The 13,740-nt window shown below is 38.3% G+C and overlaps 1 protein-coding gene across 2 annotated transcripts in view; it reads left to right on the top strand.

The window, feature by feature from the left end:
• atl1 (atlastin GTPase 1) overlaps positions 1–9,850 on the top strand; it is a 50,150-nt gene extending 40,300 nt beyond the window's left edge. Inside the window, exons 10-14 of one of the 2 annotated variants that reach the window (XM_072698893.1) lie at positions 3,458–3,514; positions 3,740–3,811; positions 3,999–4,430; positions 6,178–6,192; positions 6,344–9,850. In XM_072698893.1, the coding sequence (XP_072554994.1) occupies positions 3,458–3,514; positions 3,740–3,811; positions 3,999–4,430; positions 6,178–6,192; positions 6,344–6,355 (588 nt within the window). In that variant the 3' untranslated portion in view covers positions 6,356–9,850. Of the gene's footprint in view, positions 1–3,457; positions 3,515–3,739; positions 3,812–3,998; positions 4,431–6,177; positions 6,193–6,278 lie in introns of both variants that reach the window. The other variant, XM_072698892.1, reaches the window with a different exon arrangement.
• The last annotated feature ends 3,890 nt before the right edge of the window (positions 9,851–13,740 follow it).

Below are 13,740 nucleotides of genomic sequence, written 5' to 3'. Positions count from 1 at the left end.
CATACTAGACATATCAACTGGACATATTTTGCACTATTACAGATTGATGTCTTGTACATACAGAGAAACTGATTTTATCGATTACTCAAGAACATTCACTATAATTAATACCAATTTTTTCACGTTATATTGAGTGTGTATATATATATATATATATATATATATATATATATATATATATATATATATATATACACTCACCTAAAGGATTATTAGGAACACCTGTTCAATTTCTCATTAATGAAATTATCTAATCAACCAATCACATGGCAGTTGCTTCAATGCATTTAGGGGTGTGGTCCTGGTCAAGACAATCTCCTGAACTCCAAACTGAATGTCAGAATGAGAAAGAAAGGTGATTTAAGCAATTTTGAGCGTGGCATGGTTGTTGGTGCCAGACGGGCCGGTCTGAGTATTTCACAATCTGCTCAGTTACTGGGATTTTCACGCACAACCATTTCTAGGGTTTACAAAGAATGGTGTGAAAAGGGAAAAACATCCAGTATGCGGCAGTCCTGTGGGCGAAAATGCCTTGTTGATGCTAGAGGTCAGAGGAGAATGGGCCGACTGATTCAAGCTGATAGAAGAGCAACTTTGACTGAAATGACCACTCGTTACAACCGAGGTATGCAGCAAAGCATTTGTGAAGCCACAACACGCACAACCTTGAGGCGGATGGGCTACAACAGCAGAAGACCCCACCGGGTACCACTCATCTCCACTACAAATAGGAAAAAGAGGCTACAATTTGCACGAGCTCACCAAAATTGGACAGTTGAAGACTGGAAAAATGTTGCCTGGTCTACCTGATCATTGTTTCTGACCATGTCCATCCCTTTATGACCACCATGTACCCATCCTCTGATGGCTACTTCCAGCAGGATAATGCACCATGTCACAAAGCTCGAATCATTTCAAATTGGTTTCTTGAACATGACAATGAGTTCACTGTACTACAAATGGCCCCCACAGTCACCAGATCTCAACCCAATAGAACATCTTTGGGATGTGGTGGAACGGGAGCTTCGTGCCCTGGATGTGCATCCCACAAATCTCCATCAACTGCAAGATGCTATCCTATCAATATGGGCCAACATTTCTAAAGAATGCTTTCAGCACCTTGTTCAATCAATGCCACGTAGAATTAAGGCAGTTCTGAAGGCGAAAGGGGGTCAAACACCGTATTAGTATGGTGTTCCTAATAATCCTTTAGGTGAGTGTATATATATATATATATATATAACGAACCGAATCAGGCTTAATCAAGATAGGCTTAATCTATCATTTTAACGATCCCCAATTAAATTAACCCCGACCGGACAAATACAAAACGAATGATTAAACATTATATGCGTCTCTTTTTGTATGTTTTCTAAATAAGACCGCGTGCCCATACTCAACTGTAATAGCGATTAAAGCGATCTATTCTTTTAGCATTTATGTTAAGGCAAGACTTTTATTTTATTACTGTTCTGGGATTAATAATGTTTAATAATTTTAATAATGTGCTTTAAGTCAAGTCAAATTCAGTTTATGCATGATTACATGATATAACTTTTTTAATACTGTATCCTAAATTGTGGATAATTAAGCTATATATCATATGCTGAAGTATATTTCTGGAGTGTTAAAGATTAAAAGAAAAAATAACAAGAACCGTAACCGAAACCGTGACCCTAAAACCATGATACAAACCGAACCGTGGGTTTTGTGAACCGTGCCACCCCTACTATCTACTGAAGAAGGAAAGTAAAGGACAAATAAAACTAATTACTTGGCTTGCTTAATCTCCAGACTATAATCTCAAAGACTGAATGAGACTAACTGGACAAGTGAGTAAAAGAAATGCTACCCACCATCCTATCTCATGGTAACTGAAAAGATGTTGTTGAGTGATGTTCAGTGATACAGTGGTACCTCAGTTCTCGAACTCATTAGAACTCGAATTTCTTAAAAGTCGAACCAACCAGGTCGAAAAAAGATTACCTAGAGCTCGATCTGAATCTCAGAAGTCAAACCGTGAACGGCGACCTAAGATAACTTGTAAGCACGGGGAAATTAGTCGCGGCACGTCTCTCAGCGGAAACAAAGGGTAAAGCTTCAGTCTCATCCTCGCATTAGCTGTGATAGCATCGTGCATGTTTACACTAGCTGAATACATGTATTTAGACAGTAAAAATACATTTAGACAATGATAGACAGTAACAGTAATTATTATTATATAATAAAATACATTTAAAAATAAAGATTTCTTATTCATAATTTTAATATTAATAATAAACCATTAATACGTTTAATTATAATAATATTGTTGTGCCAAGCGGGGTTCTGAACTGAGACAAAGGCGCAGACGTCAGGGTATCGGGCAATATGGGGTTTAATTACAGGTAAGGCAAGCAAAACGCAGACGGACAATACAATGACCAGACTGGGGAAACAAACTGAAACGCGGACAAAATACGGAGGACTAATGACAACAACCAGAAACAGCTGATCATACGGGATTCCACTCGGGGTTAACGAGGGGGCGTGGCACACGGAAGGCGCGGACGATCGGGGTAGGACACATTGTTTGGATACATTTATTTTCTTACTTTACAAATCACTGTTTTGATAAATGTGTTTAGATGTGTTTAGTACAGTATATGCTCTTCTTGTTTTATCCAGTTCATTTTGTGTTTAAATGCTAAAAAAAAATATATTTAGGTGTAATTTTTTGGGGCTGGGAACCAATTAATTGGTTTTCCATTATTTCTTATGGGGAAAATTCGATCAGAACTCTAACTTTTTAGGATTCGATCCGGAGTCCTGAACGGATTAAATTCGAGTTCTGAGGTACCACTGTATTTAGTGAGTACCCCTTGAAGCAATTTCCAAGCTGCTTGAACACTGCTATTAACTGTTTTTCTTTTCAATAATGCATTTTGTTATTTTGTTTTTTAAGTATTTACAGCAAAATATGAGTAAAATATAAGCCTAGCTTCCAGCATGTAGACTTGTGACTGTAACTAATATTAAAAATTACATAATATTTAATTAAATTAAGATTGAAATTTGAACATATATTTATGTTGGAAGAAAAACAAACATGACAGTCACCTGAGTAAATAATACCCCCCATGCACATACACTCCATCAAATTGTGTAATTAGGGGTTCAAGCAACATTAGTTGCTTGAAATAATTTTTTGTAAGCTCAATTATTCTAATATGAGACAAGAGTGAGTCAGTTATACATATCATCATGCAATTTACAGTATGCATGTTAGCTTCATAGTACAGACAAGTTGAAGACAAATGCCAGAATATCACGTGATTCAATCTGAAACTGCTGCTGTATGTGGAACGTATAGCTCTGTATTAATATTTTAATATGATTTAACAATTGTATTAGCAATAACTGTATGATATATATTCTGTAAATAGTAGGGTGACACCATTACGCTTCTTTTTTGTAGGCATATATAAAGATTTATCAAGGAGAAGAACTACCTCATCCAAAATCAATGCTACAGGTGTGTAATAATTATGACACATAACATTTATGTTCATAGACACAAGATGGTTTATTTTGTCCAATAGTTTTTTTTCATATTTTCATGTACGACTGGTAAAGCATTGTCAGAAAATCATGAAAATGATTGATGTTACCTCAAAACTGTTTACCCAGTTGAAAATACCAGTCAACAGTTTTTCATCTATAAAATTATTTTACTATCTTGATTTTCTTTGTCGTTCAGGCTACAGCAGAAGCTAATAACCTGGCAGCAGTTGCAGCAGCTAAGGACTTGTACAATAGAAAGATGGAAGGGGTAAGAGGAGTCAGATGGTATTAAAATTGTGATTCTAAAGCAAGTTTATAAATTAATGACTGATTTATACTTTAACACACACACATCATGTGACGTAAATTATTACTTTGGTACAACAATTTAGATGTTATAAGTACTGCACAGGATGGAGGTGTAAGAGACGAGGATGACATTGTCTTTCATACAGATATGTGGAGGCGACCGACCCTTCCTAGCCCCTAATGAACTACAGGCTCGCCATGGAGAGATCCGGGAAGAGGCACTACAGCTCTTTAAAGGAGTGAAGAAGATGGGTGGGGAGGAGTTCAGTCGCCGTTACTTGCAGCAGCTGGAGGCAGAGGTGGACGAGGTCTTCATTCAGTATATCAAGCACAATGACTCCAAGAACATCTTTCACGCTGCTCGAACCCCTGCCACTCTCTTTGTTGTCATCTTTGTCATGTATGTGATAGCCGGGGTGACTGGCTTTGTTGGTGTGGATATCATTGCCAGTGTTTGTAACATGATTCTAGGCTTGGCACTGATCACACTCTGCACCTGGGCCTACATCCGGTACTCTGGGGAATACCGTGAGCTTGGTGCTGTTATTGACCAGGTAGCAGGAGCCCTCTGGGACCAGGTAACAACACACTACTAATCCATAACTGCCTTACTAATCTCTCATGGCAGAATTCCCAGTACAGTCAAATACCTTTAGTTTAACATGTGCTGTACCTCCTAAATGGCACAGTGAATGTCATCCATAATTTTCCTGATGTGAAAAAGTTTTTTTTTCCACAGTATATATGATGACCCAAGGATTTCACTACATTTATTCCATGCATTGTATATTTTTTGTAGTACAGTATGTACGAAGTTCGTTTATCTGAGCAGTCAGAAAAATCAATTTCATCAAAAATCTAGTTTGTTCATAAAATCCTATGGGATTCTAGACCATTAGAATTAGATTCAGGGTGGTCTATATCTTTCGCTTATTGTGTTAACAGATAGAGATATACAGCTGTGGCCAAAACTTTGAGAATGACACAAATATTAATTTCTGCTGCTTCCGTTTTTATGATGCCAATTTTTGTTTATACCATAAAGAGTGATCAGATGAATTGCAATTAATCGCAAAGCCCTTCTTTGTCATGAAAATTGTTAATCCCAAAAAAACATTTCTTCCTCTGTTAACCATGGTTTTCTGCAAGGAAACATGTGCATTCATCATTTCTCAACTATTTATCGGATCATCAAGAACTTCAAGGAGAGAGGTTCAGTTCTTGTGAAGAAGGCTTCAGGGCGCCAAAGAAAGAATCTTGAACATCGTCTCCTAAAGTTGATTTAGCTGCGGGATCGGGGGACCACCAATGCAGAGCTTGCTCAGGAATTGCAGCAGACAGGTGTAAGTACATCTGCACGCACAATGAGATGAAGACTTCTGGAGGATGGCCTGATGTCAAGAAGGGCAGCAAAGAGGCCACTTCTCTCCAAGAAAAACATCAGGGACAGACTGATATTCTGCAAAAGGTACAGCGATTGGACCTCTGAGGACTGGGGTAAAGTCATTTTCTCTGATGAATTCCCTTTCCGATTGTTTGGAGGATCCGGAAAAAAGATTGACTGCATAGGAAAAGGTGAGCACTACCATCAGTCCTGTGTCATGCCAACATTAAAGCACCCTGGGACCATTTCATGTGTGGGGTGCTTCTCAGCCAAGGGAGTGGGCTCACTCACAATTTTGCGTAAGAACACAGCCATGAATAAAGAATGGTACCAAAACATCCTCCGAGAGAAAATTCTCCCAACCAGCCAAGAACCATTTGGTGACAAACAATGCCTTTTCCAGCATGATGGAGCACCATGCTTAAGGCAAAAGTGATACCTACTGTAAGTGGCTCAGGGAACAAAACATCGACATTTTGGGTCCATGGCCAAGAAACTCCCCAGACCTTAATCCCATTGAAGTTTTGGGGTGAATCCTGAAGAGGCAGGTGGATAAACAAAGACCCACTAATTCTGACAAACTCCAAGCATTGGTTATGCAAGAATGGGCTGCCATCAGTCAGGATTTGGCCAAGAAGTTGACTGACAGCATGCCAGGGCGAATTGCAGAGGTCTTGAAATAAATATTGACTCTTTGCATAAACTTAATGTAACTGTCAATAAAAACCTTTGACACTTATGAAATGCTAATTATATTTCAGTATACCACAGAAACAAAAAAATCTACAAACACTGAAGCAGCAAACTTTGCGAAAACCAGTACTTGTGTCACTCAAAACTTTTGGCCACGGCAGTATCTCCTGGTTGTTCTGTGACATACTAAGGACAGTATGCTATACTGATTTTAACATACTGTTCTCTTTTCTTCTGTTGTCCCAAAGGGAAGCACAAATGAGGTAAGAAGGGATGGGGTGGCTTTTATATGTACAATAATCTGTTCATCTGATGAGGACCAGTTCTGTAGGCCTTTCCTTTCCCACAGGCTCTTTTCAAGCTTTACAGTGCTGCTGCTAATCACAGACATCTGTACCACCATGCCTTCCCCAGACCCCAGGCTGACACTACCGAAGAACAAAAAAGGAAGCGGAACTGAGTGATTGCTTGGAGTGAAATATTTGCATTTGGATCACAAAGCAGCATTCTGGAAAGAGCAGGGGTGGAACATTTACATCTACAATGCAAGATTATTCTTTGATGGGAAAACATACACATTATGATGGGACGTGATAAATTTGCACACATTACAAAACAGCTGAGACAATTAAGAAATCAGAAATCCTGACACTAGCAAAATCCCATCCATCAGAGTGTGATCTTCAAATAATAATTAAAAAATTATCATGATTTAGTGTAAAATTTATGCATTTCATTTTAGATTTTCTTTCACCATTCAGAAAGCAAAGGCTGAATCTAGGAAATGCATTGTACTTGATTTTAGGCAAGATTCTGTGTTGGTATGTAGTGATTACTGTTACACAATAAAAGGGTCTATTCTCTCATCAGGAGCGTAAGTCAAAAAAAGTGCTTAAAAAGTTATGTGCTTTAGTTTTATGCATATTCTCCCTTCATCGGCGTGGTTGTGCCAACTTCACATAAGCCAAAACAGAAGGTGTGACCATGCAAGTCAAGAAAAGGGGGGTTCCACCCGCAATGATTCTGGCATCAAGCAAAACATGGGCTCTTTAAATTACATTGCAAATGTAATTGAAATCCGCATAAACTTTTTTATTCTGAAAATGTAAGCATCGTGGTAGCAATACTATGCCTGTATTTCGTCACTCTCACAAACATGAGAATCTTTCTCCAAAAAATTAAATGCTACAGTGACAAATCATGTCTCAAACTGGATTAAACTGAGCGTTTCCTGATCCACCCACAAACATGCAACACATTGAATGATGATTAGTTGAAGTACATCGAAATGACTGGAATTTTCTTGGTTGTCTGTCTTTGCACCCTTCTCCAACCGTCCCAGCCTTGCAGGAGCTTAATTACATTCAGTGTGACCTAGGATTGAGGTCTTCAACTACTTCCGTGGAACCTGTTTTTTTGCTCATTTTAATCAAACAATAATTATTAATCCAGAAGTCTTTCAGCCTATTTGATTCGCCTACTAGACGTGTAGCCAAGACAGATGTCACTTAAATCTAGCCTAATAGTAATATATTTGTTCTTTATACCATTGTGTTATACACTCACCTAAAGGATTATTAGGAACACCATACTAATACGGTGTTTGACCCCCTTTCGCCTTCAGAACTGCCTTAATTCTACGTGGCATTGATTCAACAAGGTGCTGAAAGCATTCTTTAGAAATGTTGGCCCATATTGATAGGATAGCATCTTGCAGTTGATGGAGATTTGTGGGATGCACATCCAGGGCACGAAGCTCCCGTTCCACCACATCCCAAAGATGCTCTATTGGGTTGAGATCTGTTGACTATGGGGGCCATTGTAGTACAGTGAACTCATTGTCATGTTCAAGAAACCAATTTGAAATGATTCGAGCTTTGTGACATGGTGCATTATCCTGCTGGAAGTAGCCATCAGAGGATGGGTACATGGTGGTCATAAAGGGATGGACATGGTCAGAAACAATGCTCAGGTAGGCCGTGGCATTTAAACGATGCCCAATTGGCACTAAGGGGCCTAAAGTGTGCCAAGAAAACATCCCCCACACCATTACACCACCACCACCAGCCTGCACAGTGGTAACAAGGCATGATGGATCCATGTTCTCATTCTGTTTACGCCAAATTCTGACTCTACCATTTGAATGTCTCAACAGAAATCGAGACTCATCAGACCAGGCAACATTTTTCCAGTCTTCAACGGTCCAATTTTGGTGAGCTCGTGCAAATTGTAGCCTCTTTTTCCTATTTGTAGTGGAGATGAGTGGTACCCGGTGGGGTCTTCTGCTGTTGTAGCCCATCCGCCTCAAGGTTGTGCGTGTTGTGGCTTCACAAATGCTTTGCTGCATACCTCGGTTGTAACGAGTGGTTATTTCAGTCAAAGTTGCTCTTCTATCAGCTTGAATCAGTCGGCCCATTCTCCTCTGACCTCTAGCATCAACAAGGCATTTTCGCCCACAGGACTGCCGCATACTGGATGTTTTTCCCTTTTCACACCATTCTTTGTAAACCCTAGAAATGGTTGTGCGTGAAAATCCCAGTAACTGAGCAGATTGTGAAATACTCAGACCGGCCCGTCTGGCACCAACAATCATGCCACGCTCAAAATTGCTTAAATCACCTTTCTTTCCAATTATGACATTCAGTTTGGAGTTCAGGAGATTGTCTTGACCAGGACCACACCCCTAAATGCATTGAAGCAACTGCCATGTGATTGGTTGATTAGATAATTGCATTAATGAGAAATTGAACAGGTGTTCCTAATAATCCTTTAGGTGAGTGTATAATTCTTAGTTATATGAATTATATACATGCGTTATGGATTGTAACATTTATTTCTAAATGTATGTCAAAATGTTTAGCTTTCTGAACACTGCAATATTGCATTTGGCCAAGTAGAGGCACATGATTAAAAGTACAGTAGACCTCTAGAATGAATAGTGAAAAAAGCACTTAGTCAGTGGCAGAATGTGCCTAAGGGTTATTTATATGTGACACCCATATTTTGGTGTTTCTCTGCCCAAAATGCATATCTAGCCTAAGTGCACTTAAAACTCACACTTAAGCGGATGGGAGAATACGCTTAAGTGAAAAAAGAGTGGAGCTACACACTTTTTTGACTTATGTGCATGGGAGAATCAAACCCTAAGTAAATAATTTAAGATGTCATTCTGAAGATGTGTAAATGTGAGTCTATAACAATAGCTTTTGCTTATGCTGAATGTAATGTTTAATGCAATTAAAAGAAAAAATTGTGAGAATTTATATAAAATTGCTTAATATTGCATCCAATATGAAATATATTGAATACACACATATTGGACATGTACTTGTCCTGACATTTTCTATGAACCCTGAAAACTTGATCTGAGTGAAAAAACCCAACAATTTTAAAGTGCAATTTCACTTTAACATGACAAATGGACACAAAATACATCTTCAGTGAATGTATTTTCAAGTGAACTAACCCTGTTATCTATCAATGTGAGCAACAGTATTTCATTTAAACTGAAAAAAACAGGATTTTAAGCCATTTGCTAATTTCTTACAGTCACCTACACTAACATAAAGTTAAAAAGTTTCATTCTTTAATAAAAGCTAGAGGAGAATGCATGTTTTGGGAGATTCCTTTACTAGGAAGGTCCAGTACAATCACTTTTACATACCAGGTGTTAATGTGAAGGCACTTTCTCCCTCAACCACTGCATGCTAAACACTGTGTTCTTAAGTAGCTTCCAGTTGTAACCTGATAGCTTATGCTTTAAGAATGCTTGTATGTTATAAAAATGTGAAGTTTGTGAATGGTTTCATTTGTTTAACTTTGTTTTGGTAATCTATATAATAGCATAAATATGTACAAATTTTGAGAACTGGACCTAATAATCAAATATGCAAAAAAAGATACATTTGAACTGGGAAAACATCTGAAAGTTGTGATTTTTTTTTGTTACAGGAAAGTCTTCCAATTTGATTGCAATGTGTGGTAAATGAGATGAATTAACAGCTGAATAACACAGTAACGACAGATGCAAAGTTAGCTTTCTGAAAACATTGGCAGAATGCTCCAAAAAGCTTTCATTATTACCTATGTTGTACCCATAAAGCACAGTGAAATTCTGACTTTCTCTTTGGGTGATAATACTGCAGTTAGGAAGGATTGTTGCAGTTTATACAATGGCTAAAGGTTAATTTCCTCTACATTTATTCTACATATAGTTTCAGTTATACAATATAGTAAGCATGTTTGTTAATTGAAGAGTTGGAATTCAACAGAATTGATTAATTCTCACAAGGCACAGAAATAAAATAAGGTCATGGTGTAAACAAATATTTGAATTTATAATAATGGTATCATTGGCAAATAAGTGTGTATAAGCAGCTATAATGAAATTAGAGAATTGGCTCATTTATGACCACCAGTGTACTACTTCAAAAGCTTTGGCTGGAACATTGGGGGGGGGGGGGTCTCCACCCATTACGGGGGAAACATGATTATTGGGGGGGTTGTATTAGCTGGTTTTGATTTTTCGGGGGGGCTACAACCCCACCATCCCCCCTGTAATTTACACCCATAAATACAAAAATAAAATACAAAACCTTAATACTTTTCACTACACACAGAAATACCATTTGTGTATGACTAATGGTTAAACCAAATCAGCTTTAATCAGCAAAAAACACTCAATGCACTGCACTGTATAAATTCAGCTTTAGCTAAAATAAGCTATACAGTGCATCCGGAAAGTACTCACAGCGCATCACTTTTTCCACATTTTGTTATGTTACAGCCTTAATTAAAAATGGATTAAATTAATTTTTTTCCTCAAAATTCTACACACAACACCCCATAATGACAATGTGAAAAAAGTTTGAGATTTTTGCAAATTTATAAAAAAATTTAAAAAACTGAGAAATCACATGTACATAAGTATTTACAGCCTTTGCCATGAAGCTCAAAATTGAGCTCAGGTGCATCCTGTTTACCACCTCATTTAAAAATTGAGAAATTCTACCTGTTTTTGACGTCTGAAGGTGTAAAAAAAACTACGTCTTTAGGCGTGAAAAATCGACGTGTTGATTTTTTACTTCTAAAGGTGTGCAAATTTGACGTCTTTGGCCATTAATATTTGATGTCTTTAGGCGTAAAGTTTTAAGACGTTTTGGCCCCGTTGGCCTTCCATACCCCAGTCCGGTCATTGGGTGCGTTCGACTTCTTTACAGCAAGCAACGCATTCTGAAATTTCTGATCCTGACGCAATGCATTACGGTTAGATGCATTGCGACCTCTCACCCAGCTGCACAAACTGGAACCGCCTCCGTGACGACACACCTTTGCCCTTATTGGCTGAAGAGTTTAGTTACACGCATGACGTTTGTATCCCAGGCAGTTCCGATACGTAATCTGCTATTTCTCCCGAATATCACGTAAAGCGGTAAGAACTGGTTTTCAGTTAATTTACCTGGTAAAATAAAGTTTAAATAAATGGCATAAATGCTCTAATAGTACACGTAAGTTAGTGGTTTATTTATTGTTGGTTACTGTAATGTTGCGCTGCTTTATTTGGTTAATCGTCCAGTCTGTGTAGAAGGCATTCAAGTAAGAATTGCATTGTAGTATGACTCATTTTCTGGCGCGTACAAAAACTCCAAATATGTACATAAATGCACTAAAAGGGTTTAGTTCTTCTGACAGATATTGTATGCAGTTTATCCATTCAAAATGTTTCTAAAAAGGAAGTCAATGAGTTGTTAATTTTAGAAGACCTGCCCTTTATTCAATTAATCGATGGAATAATCAATACAGTATTCAATTACTTAAATTACTGATAGCTTCAGCCCTAGTCATATGCTACCTAACTGAACCTATTTGGCAGGCTATTAAATAAAATATACAGTAATGTCAACTAAAATTACTTAAAAACTACTTTAAGGCATAAATTAAAATAGCCTTTACTTGTTGCATTCTTGTAATTTTTTGTATTCTTACATTTGTAGGATGCAAAGAAAATGTTATAACAGGGTTGAATCTCTTGGATGAGGTAGACATGGTGTGTGCGTGTTCATGTGTGTGTAAGTGAATGTGTGTGCTTCTTTGTGCATGTGAGTGAGAGTGTGTTTTAGTGTCTTAGTGAATGAATGTATGTGTGTGTGGGTGTAAGCCTTCAAAGGAGCATGTGGTAGTTGTAATGAAAAAAAAAAAGTGAGAATATCAACATGCTCAGAACTGAGGATTGCCCTCTGCTATGATGCAGCGTTTCCTGCTGCAGAAAACAGGCATTCTGATGGTGTAGCTTTGCCAGGGTTGGATATTGCGCTGCATTTGTTTTCCACCATGAAGTCCCCTTCTTGGACAGGGGATGTTCTCTGAAATACATGAAGACTTGCTTCTGCACTGTTTGATTCAGCTGCTGCTTCTCATCCTCTATGTCACTGGTACTGGAGTCTGATGATGATATTATTGAGGAATGATGTTGCACCCTTGACATTTACTACTGGGTTGTTTTGTGCTGTGCTGGAGCCTCCGTTGTCACTGATTTTTCACTCTCCTAAATGGCAATTTAGGTGCTCAATGGCGCGCGAGAGCGATCGAGCGCCTATGCCTTCAAGCACTGGAGAGACCTTAAACCTCCTGCCTCAGATGGTAGAGCCTCTGCCTTGCCTTGCTGACCAGAGTGTGTGCGTGTGTGGACCATGTGAGGTCCTCCTGTAGGTGGACTCTGAGGTCAAGGGCGTAGATTTGCTCTCGACATTGGTGAGGACCTATGACTACACCCCCCCCCCCCATCCCCTTCCCCACCCACCAACCCCACCACCCCAACTCCGTCCACGGAATGCATGTTTTTTTAATATGCTGCAAAATGCAAAATCACTTTACATTAATACTAGCAATGCTTCGATTGATATTAATCCACTTGAAATGCAATTCATTAAGTTAAATTAAGGAATAGTGTAATGTCAAAGGAATGGAACCACTTAAGGAGTAAATAGTGAGTAAAGTTTTTTTGGGGGCTGGACAATGCCTTTAATAGGCCTCACCTTTGACCCTAACTCTTCCCCTCTGACTGCACTAGTACCTGACAGGATTGCCACCTGATGAAATAGCGTGACAAAAAAGTGAGACGTGAGTTCAAAACTTTTGCCAAAAACACTAATGAATCACTTACATCCTCAGCCTATCACTCCTCATAATGTTAAATATTAGTATAATCAACATGTATAATACACACACACATATTATAATGTTATATATAATCAACATTCAGATTCACCTCCTGTGACCTTGCCTCTTCACCTAAACTACAACATGGCTGATCTGCTTCTGTCCCCTAATAAAAAAACATTGAGGGATTCCTTATGAGCATTGACAGAGAACGCCTCAGCTTATTATTGGTAACATTGTTAAATCTCAGGACAACTAGGTATAATAATATCAAGTTCAACATCACCTGTGACCCCTTCTCTCCATCACTGTCTGATGCACAGCACAGTTGTTTAGGTTCTGTCACCTGACAAAACAGGATAAACACATGCCATTTAAACAGCAATCATTTTATTTCACATTTTTTGAGTCTTTGTGTGCAAATCTCGAATCAAATCATTAATGTTTGCCAAGTCAGTGAATGCATTTTAAAAACTATTTGTGCGAAGTGGATTGTCTATTGGTGAACTGTCAATAAAATTCTAGCCATGGCAATATTAGTATGTAGCATATCAATTTCTTTCACAAGACTGATTTCTGACAAATAGTCGTCATTAGATTAGGAGAACTGACAGGGATCATATTTATACTTTTACATTTAGCTGTTTAATCTG

This window comes from Paramormyrops kingsleyae, chromosome 14, assembly GCF_048594095.1.
Source record: "Paramormyrops kingsleyae isolate MSU_618 chromosome 14, PKINGS_0.4, whole genome shotgun sequence".
NCBI classification, from domain to species: domain Eukaryota; kingdom Metazoa; phylum Chordata; class Actinopteri; order Osteoglossiformes; family Mormyridae; genus Paramormyrops; species Paramormyrops kingsleyae.
Note: the sequence above shows the minus strand (reverse complement) of the source record. Positions and strands in the feature narration are given on the sequence as shown.